Here is a 16,787-nt window from a genome sequence, read left to right as displayed (position 1 = left end):
TACATAACCAGACTATTTCACGAGCATTAACAACGATAATTTCTGATGCCAGTGAACACATAAATGCTTCTTTTTTTGCGAGTGAACACATAAATGCTTCTTTTTTTGCGAGTGAACACATAAATGCTTCTTTTTTTTTTTAATTTTTGGTGGGGGCTGCCGCCCCCTAACCCCCACTATTTTCCCTCCACAAAATTGGAGCTGAAAAAGAAAAGGTGATTTAAGGGTAAATAGAACTAACGAAAAGCAACGGCAAATCAACATTTGAAAAAAACATAAATGCACGTTTTCTAGGCTACTTTCCGAGCATTAACTATGAGAAAGACTGAAAACAAGAAAAATAAAACATAATTTGAGGGGAAATTTTACAAAACAGAAATGCATGTTTTTCTATGCTATTTCTATGAAAAACATAAATGCACGTTTTTTCTATGCTATTTCTATGAAAAACATAAATGCACTTTTTTCTATGCTATTTTACTTGCATTAACAGTGAGAAAGGTTGAAAAGCAAACGAAAAGGTAATTTTAGGGGAAATTTTACGAAACAATCAAAAATGCACGTTTTTCTATGAAAAACATAAATGCACGTTTTTCTTTGCTATTTTACGAGCATTAACAGTGAGAAAGGCTGAAAAAGAAAAGGTAATTTTAGGGGAAATTTGACGAAACAAACAAAAACACACGTTTTTCTATGCTATTTCTATGAAAAACAATCAAATTGAAAAACATAAATGCACGTTTTTCTATGCTATTTCTATGAAAAAAAATTTAATTTTTATTATTTTTTTACTTTTTTTTCTGGGGGCTACTGCCCCCAGACCCCGGGAATTATTCAGCCAAGAACAATACCAATAAACAATAGTTCATTTTTTTAAATTTTTCGGTTTCGTATTGGGTTTCGTAACCCAGAAAAACCTCAGTGTGCCTCGTGTTGCCTTTCATCAGTCAACATTTCAAAATTAATTTTTTTTTTCTGGGGGCTCTGCCCCCAGGCCACCGTTTGAGCGGAGGGTTCGGCCCCCTCACCCACTAGTTTAATTTCACCTTTAAATTCAGATAAGTATGATTTTTTTAAAATTACGAATGTAATTAAGACAGATGATTAAACCGCAACCACGTGATATCAAAACACCACAAGTAACAGGTGCAGCACAGGGTGACACGCACTGCATGGCACTCATGTCAGTTGTGATCGTCTAGATGTAAGTTGACTCTGCCCACTGGGTGGAGCCGGCTGAGCCGTTCTCATTGGCTGTACCCAATACTGAATCTCGACCAAATAGTTATTTTCATGCTTAATTTAAATTAACAATTTAAAGGAGCCTATGAATTAAAATATTTTATCTTGCAGAATCTTGCAGGTAAATGTCACTATCATTATGACATTGTTTTTTTATTAAGTACATTTAAAGGTATTCTCAAGATAATTTTTCAATTTTTACTGAATATATTAGAAGTTTTAAAAAATCGTACTTTGTATTTTTTATTGCATTTTGCAACAATAATTTATAACAAAGTTATAAGCAATCGAAATTCTCTAGTTAGTACTTTAATTGAAAAAAATATTCAAACAAAAGAATTGCCTTCTCTTCAATAGTGTATTCTTGTATAATTTTGCTAACTTTAACAATTTACGTGTCTATAGTAAAAAATAAGATATCTTCATGAACAAAGAAAATATTTACTGTAACTGATTGCAGCAATGAGTGCTACTCTAATGTAGAGCTTGCGAACAATGCAAATTTTCATTATTTGAAGAGACAAAAAAAATCTTTTGGGCAATAGTTGTTGCATTTCACTGATTACAGTAGATAAATTATTATTCGAAATAACTTTGGAACAATTTTTTAAAATTTTTTTTGTATCTTATTTATAAAGGCTTGGCAGTGCTCCTTTTGTGAAAATTTAATTTTTATTTTTGCAGTCAGTTTATTTCTATAAATTTAGAAAATTTAACGAAACAAAATTGTTACATTAATAATTAATTGATTTTACTACGCCGAATGTCACATGGATATAAGAAATTTATGTGGTGTCTACATCTGATATTTTCATATGGTGAAAATATCCTTAGAGTAAAAAATTTTTGGTAATAATTTATCAGGGGTGGTTACATTTTATATTGGCACCTCTGATGCCAGGTGGGCAGGAGCAGCAGTGCGTAGCACACACTTCTTGATCAGACCAGGGTTTGAGACCTTGACCACCAATTACGGAGGATGCGGAAAGGTCAGGGAATGAATGCTCTATATCCCCGGAGCAATATGGCCTTAGTTGCTAATGCTCCTAAAAAAAACCAAATAACATTTTATATTGAAAATTTTATTACTTTTCAAATAAATAAAAATCGATTTTAAAAAATAAATTCCACTTTATTCTAGAATAAATCCAAAGATGATGAGAAAAAAGAAACTTTTTGGGGCAGAAAATTGAAAGAGGAAGGCGGAAAAAAACGCATTTTTGGATAAATGCAAAGGCAACCTTTGAAAAGTTCGTTAAAAAATCCCACAATAACCATGATCTGCCAACAAGAATTTATCTGTGCTGCTGCAGTTTGAGAATTTTACGAGCATGACAATGAAGTTCCTACAGAATCAGTAGAACTAGAAAATGAACAAGCAAGCAAACGAGATGAACTTATACTACTACCAAATTTTAGCCTAAACAGTGAAACTGAAAGTATACCAAATATGTCTGAACAAAATTCTGTTCAAGAGTTTTTGCAGAATTATGAAGATGTTGGTGTATGGCCATTCTCGTAAGAATTGGAACGAAACAATTAGCAAGTTATACATTTCCTGAAACGTTTAAAAATGATAAAAATAGAAACTTTGGTCGAAGTTTCTACTATTGAACACTTCCAAATGGTGAAAGATATCATCACAATTGGTTAATTTATTTGAAAACAAAGGATGCAGCCTACTGTTTTTCTTGTAAATTATTTTCTGAATTAAAAATTGCATTAACAGTTGAAGGTATGAATGATTGTAAAAATATAACACAGTAGATTAAATGCTCATGAAACATCTAAGGAACACTTAATTGCTTATATCATGGGGAAAGACTTTATAAAAAGAATTGAAAGTTGTACAACTATTGACAGCACTTTTCAAAAACAGACTAACAAAAATATAAAACAATGGAGAAATGTCATAGGAAGGATTATTTCGATCATAAAGTTTCACGGGACACAAAATATCGCATTACGTGGATCATCCGACAGACTGTACGAAGATAACAACAGAAATTTTTTAAAGATGGTTGAACTGTTAGCAAAGTACGACCCTGTTATGAAAGAACACTTAAGGAAAATCATGAATAGTGAAATTCATCAACGAAATTTGGGCAAAAATATTCAAAACGAAATTATTAATCTGCTAAATACTGCAATTAGCATTAGCATTAGCACATGATGCAAGAAAGCAAGCTTATATAGCATCAGCCAAAAAAAAACCTTATTCACCCATCCACTCACTCCAAATGTTTGTCAAGTTCTGCCTTGAATCTATTTAAGCTATCAACTTCTACAACGACAGATGGAAGTTTGTTACACCAATTCTAAGAGTATAGTTAATAAATTTGATGAGCTTGAAGTGCTCTAGTCAACACATCAAAGGCAGATATTGTTGGGATATCAGAGATGTGTCACACAGACATAAGTAGTGCAGAATTGGAATTTCAATTCTACTTTTCAAGTACAATGTGTACAGAAAGGATAGACAGGTCAGGAAGGGAGGAGGGGGTTATGCTGTTAGTTAAGAAACACATAAAATCTAAGGAAGTGCATCCAACTGATGTTGGTGGATAATGCAGTGTTGAGTCTGTTTGGTGTGACATAAGCACTGGGAAAGGAAAAATGAGAGTAGGTGTGTGTTATAGCACTAATGAATCTGATGAGTATAATGAGCAGTTGTGCAGAGAAATAGAGTGGGCCAGTAAATCAGTGTCTTAAAATTGGGGATTTTAATTTCCCAGAGATTGACTGGAATTTGTGGGTTGGTCACTCACACACTAGCAAGGCTTTTGTGGATTTACTGGATGATTGTTTTCTACAGCAGCATGTTCGGGAGGCAACTAAAGGCAGTAATACTCTTGATTTGATTATCAGTAGTGATTCTTCATGCATTAAGAATCTGCAGATAAAGGAACCACTAGGTGGCAGTGATCACAGTGTGCTGCAGTGGGATTTACTCAAAGAGGTAACTACCATCAGGGGTAAAAGGAAGGGTTTTTTGCTTTCATAAAGGTGACGACAGTGGTCTGAGATAGTATTTAATTTCTATACAGTGGAACCAACTGATGATGTTACCAACAGCAAATTCAAAATGGGAAGCATTTAAAGAAATAATCTTGGAAGCCTTTCATACCAACTAAGAAATATTGTTCAAGATTTAGACCTAAATAGATGTCAGATGAACTAATTAGACATGTGGTAGAAAAGAAAAATGCATGTGACACAGAAGCCTAAGATACATATAAGCTGGTCTGTAACCAAGTCACAAAGGAGATTAGGCAGGCAAAGGCAGATTACAAGAAATCTTTGGCAAAAGATGCAAAGAAAAACAGCAAAGAGTTCTTTACTTATGTAAACTCTAGAAGGAAGGGGATGAATCAGATTGGTCCAGATATCAATGATTCAACTGTTGATGATCCTGCTCAGGTGACTAACAAACTAAATGAGTATTTTGCATCTACATTCATACATGAGGAGTTATAAAGGGAAGGGAATGCCAGAGGTGTATTAAACTCTAGCAGTAAGCTAGATAATCTTGTAATAACTGAGAGTAAAGTGGAGGAGAAATTGTTGAAGTTAAACATAAGAAAGTCACCTGGGGTGGATGGGATCTATCCAGTTATATTAAAGGAAGCACCAAAGGAAGTAAACAAACCCTTAGCCATAATTATGAGAGCTTCCTTGGACTCAGGAGAAGTACCTGTGGACTGGAAATGTGCAAATGTGACCCCAATCCACGAAGGAGGATCAAAGGGAGACACAGGCAATTACAGACCTGTTAGTTTAACTTCTGTTTCACGGAAATTAATGGATGCACTGGTTAAAGAAGCATTGCAGGATCATCTAGACAAGAATTCAGTAATAACTCGGACACAGCGTGGGTTTGTTAAGGGGAAATCTTGTCTGACCAATTTGATTGGATACTATGATGTAGTCATCAAGGAACTGGATGCAAAGAATAAGTTTATATCATATATTTGGATCTTAGAAAGGCTTTTGATACTGTTGCACGTGGAAGACTGCTGCAAAATTGGAGCAGAGAAAGTCAGAGAAACAAAAATTTCACTGATTGTAGATCAGTTTTTAAAATGAGAGGTGTGTTCAGCAGACTTTTTACCACAATGCCCTCTTTAACAGTGTTTTCAATATGTATTTATTCCTTGTAAAAGTAGCATTTTGTTAGTGCACAAATTATTCCAAAATTAATAAAAATTTGTGAAAAATCAAATTTTCTTTCATGATTTTTCCATTTTTCGTGATTTTTTCATCTGATGTGATGGAAAAAAATGGAAGTCACTTTTGAAATCAGCATTAGAAAATTATTCGGAAACACGCAAAGAGTAGTGTTAGTCTATCACACCATGCAGTTATCAAATCAATATTTACCAAAGAAGCAATGTATAAGTGCTGGCATATATAAGTGCTGCAATATATAGAAGAGAGAGAGAGAGAGAGACACAGAGAGGGAGAGAGAGAGAGAAAGAGAGAGAGAGAGAGACAAACAGAAAGAGAAAGAGAGAGAGAGAGAGACAAACAGAAAGAGAAAGAGAGAGAGAGATAGACAGACAAACAGAAAGAGAGAGACAAACAGACAGATAAACAGAGAGAGAGAGAGAGAGAGAGAGAGAGAGGTGGGGGACAGACAGATAAACAGAGAGAGAGAGAGAGAGAGAGAGAGGTGGAACAGACAGATAAACAGAGAGAGAGAGAGAGAGAGAGAAAATTGACTTATTTCTTGCCTTAAAAGCTCTTCCTGCTTTAGGCGAAGAAATAACTCAACTACTTACCAATTATTGCAATAAGCTTATTTACAAACTTTCAGATAACATACATTTTTCTGTTTTATAACTGAAACAATTAAAAGATAAGAACTATTCCTTATATTTTTGAAAACCAAAAGAAGCACTTTGTATAAACCAAATATGTTAATTTAAATGTAAATAAATTTTTATCTGTGCTATTCCATTAATATTATCAAAGTTAAATTAATTTTCAAATTTAGATGAATAGATGATTTAGATGAATAATATGCCTGTTAATAAGCCTGTTATAGTAAGCATCTATAAATAAGCTGAAGATGCTCCCTGGCAACCAGCAATCAGGAAAACCCATCAAAATTTCACAAGGTTATTACTGTGTTGGCCAAGATTTTTGCAGCTGCGGTGAATGCTAAGTTTTTATGTATATTTTAGCCGTTTTATTGACTTAATTGTTATACTGAATTATTTTCTATAAGTAGCTTTATAGTCCTAGTCAAGCTCCTTGGTTTATTTGAATTTAGATAGCAATTTTGAAAGTTAATGCATAATGTTTGTAGATCTTACCATTTATAACTTACCACCATTTTTATACAATACGGAATACCGCAACGTAAATCCCGAACTTCATAGCATAAGGTTTAATGTAAAATTTAATAGCAAAATACGTAGCACTGTATTAGAAATCTGTTAGATTAGTATAGTATTATCAATCAATCGGTAAAATTTATTAATCATATTAAATTTCATTGTTAATTAAGTTATACTTAAACTGAATCATGACCCAGACAAGAGCAGCAAAGCAGCGAGCACAAAGTAGTGGTAGTACTGTGGCTCGTGGGAGAACTGAAGGGGGCGATTCTCCAATCTATCACAGTTTAAAAAAATGTGCGAAATGTGAAATGCTTGCAGACCTGTCTAGAACAGGACATGATCTAGCCAAAAAGGATGTCTTTGTGTGTGCTAGATGCAGAGACTGTGAAGAAATTAGGCACCAACTCAGCATTCTGATGGGCATCTATGAGAGTTTAAGGTGTAGGGTATATGTCTTTGAAGAAATTAATATGAGGGGCACATCAAGCTCTCAGCTGAACAACTCAGTGCCAGAGCTCACTCCTGTGCTTCAGGCAACACAGTGGCAATTTCCAAGGCAGAATGCACTGGTCCCACTGGAAGTAGTTATTGTTGGTGACTCTATTGTCAGGAAGACAGGAATATATTATGCAAAAAGGAACAGAAGTAGGGAAGGTATGTCTGCCATGGGTGAAAGTTGATGACGTTGTAGGGCAGATATCTTTTAAGGGCACAAAAGACGGTATTATTGTCATGTCGGCACTAATGACCTTAAGAGTAAGAGATCTGCAGATTTACTTTACAAGTACAGGTCAATGCTGAAAAGAAGTTGCGAGTTAGGGTTAAATTTGAAAGTGTCTGTAATTCTGCCCAGACACAATAGGAAATTAATGATGACAGCCTTGTCAATCAATTTGGCCCTGGAGAGATTGTGCAATGCTCACGGGGTAGAATTTTTTTCAGCGTGGTCTGTGCTTGTTAATAGGAAAGATTGCTTCTACAGAGATGGGATACACTTAAATAGAAAGGGTGCAAGAATATTTGCTGATGCTATTGAGGCAGTGTTAGGTGGGTCGGGAAACTGCTAGCTTGGGGGGGATTCACAGACTAAAAGATTAACAGTAGCCACAGGCAGAGGCAAAAGTGATTCTTGTACTGCTACTATTGTAATTAGCAGCAGCCTAGAGAGCAAGTTGCTGGGAATTTGAAGAGCTGCTGGAAATCATCATGGAACAATTAATACATGGGCTGTGTTAGGGAAACTAAGAGTAAGAACAGGTGCATGTATACTTGTATGTACAACAATGCTAGAATTATAGTAAATAAATTTGATGAATTTTAAGTACTGATCAAAGCATCAAAGGTAGATATTGTTGAGATATCAGAGACATGGTGGTGGTGGTGTCACACAGATATAAGCAGTGCAGAATGGGAATTTGGGGAGTACAGTGTGTACAAAAAGGATAGACAGGGTAGGAAGGGAGGAGGGGCTACACTGTTAGTTCAGAAACACATAAAATCTAAGGAGGTGCATTCAGTTGACATGGGTAGACAGTGCAATGGGAGAGGGAAAGGGAAAATGAGAGTACGAGTGTGTTATAGGCCTAATGACTCTGAGTACAATGAACAGTTGTGCAGCGAAATATAGTTGGCCTGTAAATCAGAATGTCTTGTAATGGAGAATTTTAACTTTCCAAATTTTGACTGGAACTTGTGGGTTGGTCACTCGCAAGCTAGCAAGATTTTGTGGATTTACTGCAGGAGTGTTTTCTACAGCAACATGTTCAAGGGACAACCAGAGGGAGTAATACTCTTGATCTGATTATCAGCAGTGATTATTCATGCATTAAGAATTTACAGATAAAGATACCACTAGGTGACAATGATCACAGTGTACTGATGTGGGATTTACTTAAAGGGTAAATCTACTTAACTACTATCAAGGGTAAAGGGAAGGGTTTTTGCTTTCATAAAGGTGACAACAGTGGTCTCAGACAGTTTTTAAACACTATACAATGGGATAAACTGATGATGTTACCAATGGTGAATTCTAAATGAGAAGCATTCATTTTGGAGGCTACTAGGCTTTTCATACCAACTAAGAAATACTGCTCAAGGTTCAGGCCTAAATGGATGTCAGATGAGGCTCATGACAGAGAAGAAAAATGCATGGGATGCATATAAATTATCAGGAGACACAGAAGCCTACAGCAGGTATAAGCTAGTCTGTAAACAAGTCACAAATGAGGTTAGGCAAGCAAAGGGAGATTACAAGAAATCTTTGGCAAAGGATGCAAAGAAAAACAGCAAAGAGTTCTTTACTTATCTAAACTCTAGTAGGAAGGGGATGAATCAGATTTGTCCACTTAACATAAGTTGTTTGACTATTGATGATCCTGCTCAAGTTGCTGATCAACTGAATGAGTATTTTGCATCTATATTCACACACGAGGAATTATTCAAGGAGGGGAATACCAGAGTTTATCAACCTCTACAGGGAGGTAAGCGATTTTGTAATAACTGAGAGCAAAGTGGAGGAGAAATTGAAGTTAAACATAAAAAAGGCACTTGGGGTTGATGGAATCTATCCAGTTATATTGAAGGAGGCAGCAAGGGAAGTTAGCAAACCCTTACACATAATTATGAGAGCATCCTTAAATTCCATGGACATCCCCATGGATTGCAGATCTGCAAATGTATCCCCAATTCACCAAGGGGGTTCAAAGGATGACACAAATAATTATAGACCAGTTAGTTTAACTTCCCTCAGCATGAATTGTTGAGGAGGCTTCCATCCTGCAGTGGGTTGATAATGGCTGCACTTTACCTTTTTTTACCTTTTAGTTTAACTTCTGTTCCAGGAGGAAAATAATGTAGTCACTGGTTAAAGAGATGATACAGAATCACCTAGACAAGACTGCAGAAATAGTCCAAGCACAGCATAAGTTTGTTAAGGGGAAGTCTTGTCTGACCAATTTGATTGGATACTATGATATGTTCACAAAGGAACTGGATGCAAAAAATAATTTTGATGTCATATACTTGGATGTCAGGAAAGCTTTTGATACTGTTGCACATGGAAGACTGCTGTACAGATTGGAGCAGTATGGCATTAATGGCAAGTTGCTGGATGGATAAAGGGATGGTTGAGTGGGAGATGGCAGAGAGTGGTAACAAATGGGCACTGCTCTATGTGAACTAATGTTATTAGAGGAGTCCCCTAGGATTTGGTGCTGGGCCCATTGTTGCTTTGTTATTTATCAATGATATCAATGAAGGTATATCAGGCTTAATGTCCCAGTTTGCAGTGATACAAAGGTTGGCAGAGTTATTAATGATGCTAAAGACAGTATGCTACTGCAAAAGGTTCTAGAAAATTTGGGCAGATGGGCTGAGAAGTGGCAACTGAAGTTTAACATTGGCAAATGCAAACTACTGCGTATGGGTAGCAGTAACCCAAGAGAAACCTACCAACTGTGTGATACTACATTGAGGGAGGTGGAGAATGAAAAAGACCTGGGGGTAATTGTGCAGTCAGATATGAAGTGCAGACGGGCTGTCAGAGCAGGTCATGGAGTTTTGTAAATGATATACAGGAATTTTGCTAGCAGAGACAAGGAGGTGATTATCCCTTTGTATAAGGTAATAGTCAGGCCACACCTTGAACACTGCGTACAGGTCTGGAGGCCTCATTTTAGGAAGGATGTAGAATTGCTAGAATGAGTACAGAGAAGGGCAACAAGATTGGTGAATGAATTAAAGGGGTGTGCTTATGAAGAACGGCTTAAGTACTGCAACTTACAGCATCTGGAGACTAGGCGAGGTGATCTTACTGAGGTGTATAAGACCTTGAAATGTTTGAGCAGGCTCAATGCTGACATGATACTTCCACTTGCTCAGGCGAAGAACCTGAGGGTGCATAGATTCAAATTGAGGAAAGACAGTTGTAGAATAGATGTGTGGAAATTTGCCTTTAGCCAGCGAGTAGTTGATTGCTGGAACAGACTTCAATCTGTTGTTGTGGAAGTTGATAGTTTAAATAAATTTAAGGCTGAACTAGACAAACATTTGGAATGACTGGATGGGTGAAATGGGAAGATTTTTTTTTTTTTTTTTTGTTTTGTTTTGTTGGCTGATTATCATTAGCAAAGGCACATGATGCAAGGAAGCACAAGCAAGCAAGTTTATATAGCATTAGCAAAGAAAAAAAAAAAAAAAAAAAACCTCATTTCACCCATCCACTCACTCCATGTGTTTGTCTAGTTCTGCCTTGAATCTATTTAAGCTATATGCTGTATAGCTTGCTTTCTTACATCATATGCCTCAACTAATGCTAATGCTAATGCTAAAAATCTTTTATACTAACAATTAACTTCAAATTTGCCAATACCTTTTCACCCAGTTCAAAGATAATTTGTGTATGCATGCTGAAGATTTGAAGTTAATTTTTAATTTAAAAGATCTTAATTTTTTCTTGCTGTCAGTTCCCAGGAAGCATTTCCAGGGTTTCACTTATTTGAACTTCTTCACAGATGCTCACTATAATGGGAAATGAGGCTTGAACAAGTCAATTTCGATGGTAACTTGAAATTTGATAACAAAAATATCACTTTTAAACTAAATCAAATAAAGTCTGCCTATATATAATGTTTCAGAAGTGAAAACTCTAGAATTCCAGTAAGAACTCTTATAAGATTAATGTTTTTGCATGCTGAAATGGTGAATTCAGATAAGAATAAAATAGTCTGTCTAATGGAATGAGGATGGAAGTTGTGCATCATATATAACAGATAAATGGAAATAACTGAAAGCATTTGGGTATACTCTAATTCTTATTCAAGTAGGGGTACCCAGGTTATTTTAGACAACTGGAGTGGGTATACATATGAGAGCAGATTGAAAAATAATTAGACTGTCAGAACTTTTATGGCAACAATCAAACTGAATTATGCCTTCACATACTGCCTTATGAAAAGCACATTCTCCTTTATGTGTGCAAGACACTTTCTGGTGAAAAATACAGGTTGCTCATAATCTAAGCACTTTCACATTTGATCAGAATCAAATGTGAAAATGCTTGTGTGCTTGCATTTCCCTGATCTGAGGGAAAAATAAGTGGATATTCATTTTGTGTTGTTGTTATATGTAAGTTCACACAGAATCCAAATCTCTTACAATGACACTTTTCCAAACTTACTGAGGTAAGTACAAATGCCTGTATACAAAAGTATAACCTTAATATTTCAGCGATATGCTGATGATGTCATTCTGTCCACTTCCATCATTACTTGTATAGCAAGTTCAAACAAACAAAAATGACATATGCAGATTTCATTTGCACTCATAATTTATTCTTAAAGGAGGACCTAACTTCCATCTTCCGAATGAGTCACATGAAAAAAAACACTGAACTTTTGCTTTTGACATGAATGAAAGCATTTTTTCCAGACTTAAAAACCTGATACCACAGATCTACAAGTATATACCCCTGGCTTTGTGGCCGTGAAGGGCTTATTGCAATGTATCCATTGTATTATTATTATTATTATTGCAATAAAGATTTCTATATTTCATCAGGGGCTCACATCTGGTGAGTATGGGCTTGGCACACCTAGGGTCCTGAGCTGGATATCATCATTCTTCTCTTCCTTGGTGATTCCCTTTTATCTCTCTCTCTCTCTCTCTGGGTAGTTCAGACACTTTTTTTTGGCTGATGCAGTATAAGCCTCAGGCTTCCTTGCACCATACGTCTAATAATAATAATAATAATAATCATGAAAAAAAAAAGTGGACTAAACACATCTATGAATGTTGATTCCAAATTTATTTTCAGTTTCCTCTAGCAGGCCTAGTTTTTTTTTAATGAGACTGATTATGCCTCACACACAGACAGACAGACAGACAGACCCCTATTCGGCCAACCAACATGAATATACAGTAATCATTTATTTATTATATCCTTGCTGTTTGAAAATTTAATTATTTGATATAAATTGTTTCAGGTAAGATCTGGTAAATTACTGAAATACATTTATTGTTGTACCTTGAAAGTGTAAAAATCACCTCAACATATTTTTCTATGGGCAACAAATTTTTCTATTTTTCTGTGTGGCTCTTTCCTAACTAAATTATGATAGATATTCAGAAAATTTACCAGTTATACTTTGACTGTCCTCCAGATGACCAGAATAAGATGTGGGTACTACATGTTATTTGTGCCACTTGTTCAAATGGATTACATGAATGGTTGAACAAAAGGAAAAAGTCAATGCAATTTGCCATATTCATGATATGGAGGGAGCCAAAAGACCAGGTGATTGTTACTTTTTTGATGTGTATGTAATTGGATTCTCAGTGAAGAATAAGCACAAGGTTGTTCATCGAAGCCTAGATTCAACAGCGAGGCCAATCTCTCATGATGATAGCATATTAATACCAGTATCTCCACAACATGAGCTAGATTCTTTAGAAGACAAAATGCAATAGGATGAAGGTGTAGCTGGAGAAGACCAGAATTTCAGTCAATTTTGAGTACACCCAATGAAGAGAAACTGGAGCCAGAGCTACTTACCCAAGGTTAGTTGAATTAATTTTCAGAAAAATAGCTCTCTCCAAAGATAAAGTTAGACTTCTCACCCCAAGAATAAAGCAGAAATACTTTGTTAAGAAGAATATCAACATGTCTCACTATCAAAAGAGAAAACAAGTTTCAGTAATGTTCTTTATAGTAAATGGTTTGCTCTGCTATTGCCATGATATCATTGGAGTTTTTAGGGAATTGTCACAAGTACACATAACATCTGAATGATGCCTCTTCATTGACTCCTCACGACAAAGTTTTAAAGCTATTCGCTTGCATGCAACATTGCAGAAATTAAAGCCATGCATCCCCATTTCCCAATCTATCCATCTAAATAAGATGAAGAAACTACTTTAAGCAATTCAATACTGTACTCATCAATTTGGTAGCAGTGATGATTTCAAAGTCACTGGCATGTAAATGGCCATATCAGAAGGATTCACAAAATGTTGTTTCTTATGCCAATGGGATGCCTATTCTACTACAGACCAATGCATCAGCCACGATTGGCTTCAGAGGACTTATGAGACTGTAAAGGGTAGTGTGTGCAGTATGTTCCATTAATGGATCACAATGGAGATTTTTCTTCCACCTTTCTACATTAACTTAGCCTAATGAAGAGTTTTTCTGAAAGCAATGGACAAGATGAATTCCTGAGGATTTCATTACTTAAGCAAGAAATTTTCAAAAATCATTGCCACAAAAGTAAAAGAGGGAATCATTGTGGAGCTTCAAATCAGACCACTTCTGCAGGATGAAAGCTTCAAAAAAATGCCTCACTGTATTAAAACTAAAAGCATGACAGCTTTCAACTGGCTTTCTGGGTAACTATATGTATCCTGCATACAAAGATGAAGTTCAGAAACTGCTCGATGCATAAAAAGAAATCAGATGCTGTATATCACTGAAACTTCATTTTTGCATTTGTTCCAGAAACCTTGCTACCAAGTTTTATGGAACAGACATATGTTGACAGACTATGCTGGATGACATTTCACACAAAGTGTACCAAAAGAAATCATATGCACAATATTTTTAAATTTTAAACATATTTTTTACAACAGTATACTGTATTATTTTAACAATGTATAAAGTATTTTGGGTTTAACCTGTAAAAGCGATAAAAATGTAATTTTAACAAGTCTCATATGTTTTTTAATGAAATCGTCTTAACTTGTGCTGACATTATCAGCAGTCATATATAAAAACTACATGTGCTAGGAAAAAACCAACTGAGAACATATTTGAAATCAGTATGTAAAACTGGTTTAGAAAAGTATGTTTACATTTTTTATGGAAAAAAAAATTGTTTAATTTTGTTGACCCTAAATGTAAATGTACCTAAAGAAGATATATAAAGCGTCAACATGAGACTTTCTTACCAGTCATGCCATTTATTAGTTAGTTAATCAGTATGACCTAAATATTTTAAAAATACTGAAAAATTCTTTTTAAAAAAATTGAAATATTTTTAAGAAAGTATTACAAGTAACTAATATATAAAAATTAAAGCAGCTGACTATCAAAGAATTTTTTATTACTAAATCTGAATATTCAGTTAAACTGATAAAAAAAAAGTTTTGAAGACTATTGTTTTACAATTTATTAAAGAAAAAATAAATAAAAGCACCTGCCTCCTTTGCTTTACTGTAAACAGCAACTGTTCCATCTGAGTTATACTTAACTGGAGCACCACCCATATGCACCACAGTTCCATATCCAGCATTTGTATAAAATGCAGGAATACCTGCACCACCAGCTCTTATTCTCTCTGCTAATGTACCCTAAATAATCACATAAGATACACAAAATGAAAATAATGAACCAAAAAATATAATAAATAACTTTAAGCGAGGCAAAATTATAAATGAAATAAAATATAAAAATATACCAATTTTGTCGAATCTAATAAAAGGTAAAGAATCACTCAGTATTCACTAACATGGTCCCTGATAAAAAGATAAAGCTGACACTAGCATCTTACTTTTCTTATTTGGGATCCTGTGCATTTATCCTGTGAACTTATGTAACAAGCTGATATTTAGCCATCATATGAGTCAAGTTTGTCAAATTTCAAAGCCAACTGTTCTGCAACAAAATCTGCTTACACCTTCACATTTGTAGGAAAGCCTTAGTAACTATGAGCAGATCAAATGCGCAAGGTAGAAGTATACTATGCCTGGTATGTTGAAGAAGATCACCAAGGTGCAAATCAATGTAAAGAGAAAACAAGGTGTAGTAAATGATAATATCATCATTTTCAATTATTCCATCACTTAACTTAATGGAGATGATGTGGAAAAAACTATATTTGATCTCTTCAAAAAAAAAGATCCAGCATTGCCCCATCTCTACTATTATGTAGAACAAGTCAACTTTTGATGGTATTATGGCAGGATCAATGCCTTAAATTCTGAGTGAGAGTGCAAAGGTAAAATTTTTTTTTCTTTTTACAAGCCAGTAAATCCATCACCAGATCCAACCTAGTGTAGCTGATCTGAATACCTCATAGGATAATACCCTATCTATGAAATATTCAGATCAGTTACTATATAATCTTATTGACTCTACTCTGCCAGCTGTGACTGAAAGGAGTCTGAGTGGTGTATGTATATAGGGGGGAGACACTTTCCAAGGCCACATTATGCCAATGAGCTGAATATATTCTTCACGTTGTAGTAGTATATGGGCAATACCTAAAAGTTTAATTAATTCCTACATCAAACAAAGTCCAGCCTCCTATTTCACATCATCTAGTCATACACAAATAATGAAACTAGTGAAAAAAACTTAATTTCAAAAATTCCAACCACTGCTAACACACAATATTTCAAAATTAATTATGCTATTTCTAGCATCCTAACTTCTACAAAGATAAACTTAAACTGAACAATTTAATCTTATCACTGTATGTAAACTTGAAATCCTGTGAATTAACATGACTGAACTTACTGGGGCAAAGATATTCACCAAAATATATCAGAATTCATGGATAAAAGGGCTGGGATCAATTAGAGGAATTATAGTCACAGGCTCAGATATGCCTTTGACAGCAATCTGTTTATAAACCTTAAGAACTGTAAGTTTTATATATGGAAGGGGAAAAATGGAGAGACATGGAAAGTTGCAAAGAGTGTTGTTTTTAATCTGAAATTCTTAACAACCCAATTTTAAATTTTAATCTGAGATTCTTAATAACTCCATTCTTAAAAATATGAAGATAGCTGGAATCTTTATATAGCCTGTTTCTGTTATTACTAAATGACATTTATAAAAAAAAAAACAAACTTGAACAAAGTGTTTCTATGGATCATATTCTAATTAGCAATGCATTACTCACTAGTATTTCCATAGCCAGACCACTAATTTTATTGCTATTAGTAAATCGTGGACCTTCATTTTCATACAAGATTCAACATTTTTATTATTTATTTTACCTGATATTAAAGTAGTAATAGTTCCAAAAATGTTCTAAAGGTCAGGTTACCTATTTTTTTCTCCACCAATAAAATGCACAGATCTTTGGCAAAGTATATCATTTTCTTTTTGAACTGCAGCCAGAACAGGAGACCTCAGCTGATAATCATCATTAGTGAAAGTAGATGAGAGCTAACACCAGCTACATTCATGAAAATGTACAA

At 34.9% G+C, this 16,787-nt stretch overlaps 1 protein-coding gene across 1 annotated transcript in view; it reads right to left on the bottom strand.

The window, feature by feature from the left end:
- The window catches only part of LOC150081122 (succinyl-CoA:3-ketoacid coenzyme A transferase 1, mitochondrial-like), a 233,504-nt gene that overhangs the window by 121,369 nt on the left and 95,348 nt on the right, over positions 1–16,787 (bottom strand). Inside the window, exon 6 of the mRNA XM_090380930.1 lies at positions 14,781–14,930. Coding sequence (XP_090237056.1) covers positions 14,781–14,930 — 150 coding nt within the window. The remainder of the gene's footprint in view (positions 1–14,780; positions 14,931–16,787) is intronic.

This window comes from Mastigoproctus giganteus, chromosome 9 (assembly GCF_048544385.1).
Source record: "Mastigoproctus giganteus isolate SK-2022 chromosome 9, ASM4854438v1, whole genome shotgun sequence".
Classification (NCBI taxonomy): Eukaryota; Metazoa; Arthropoda; class Arachnida; order Uropygi; family Thelyphonidae; genus Mastigoproctus; species Mastigoproctus giganteus.
This window is presented reverse-complemented; position numbering and strand designations above follow the sequence as displayed.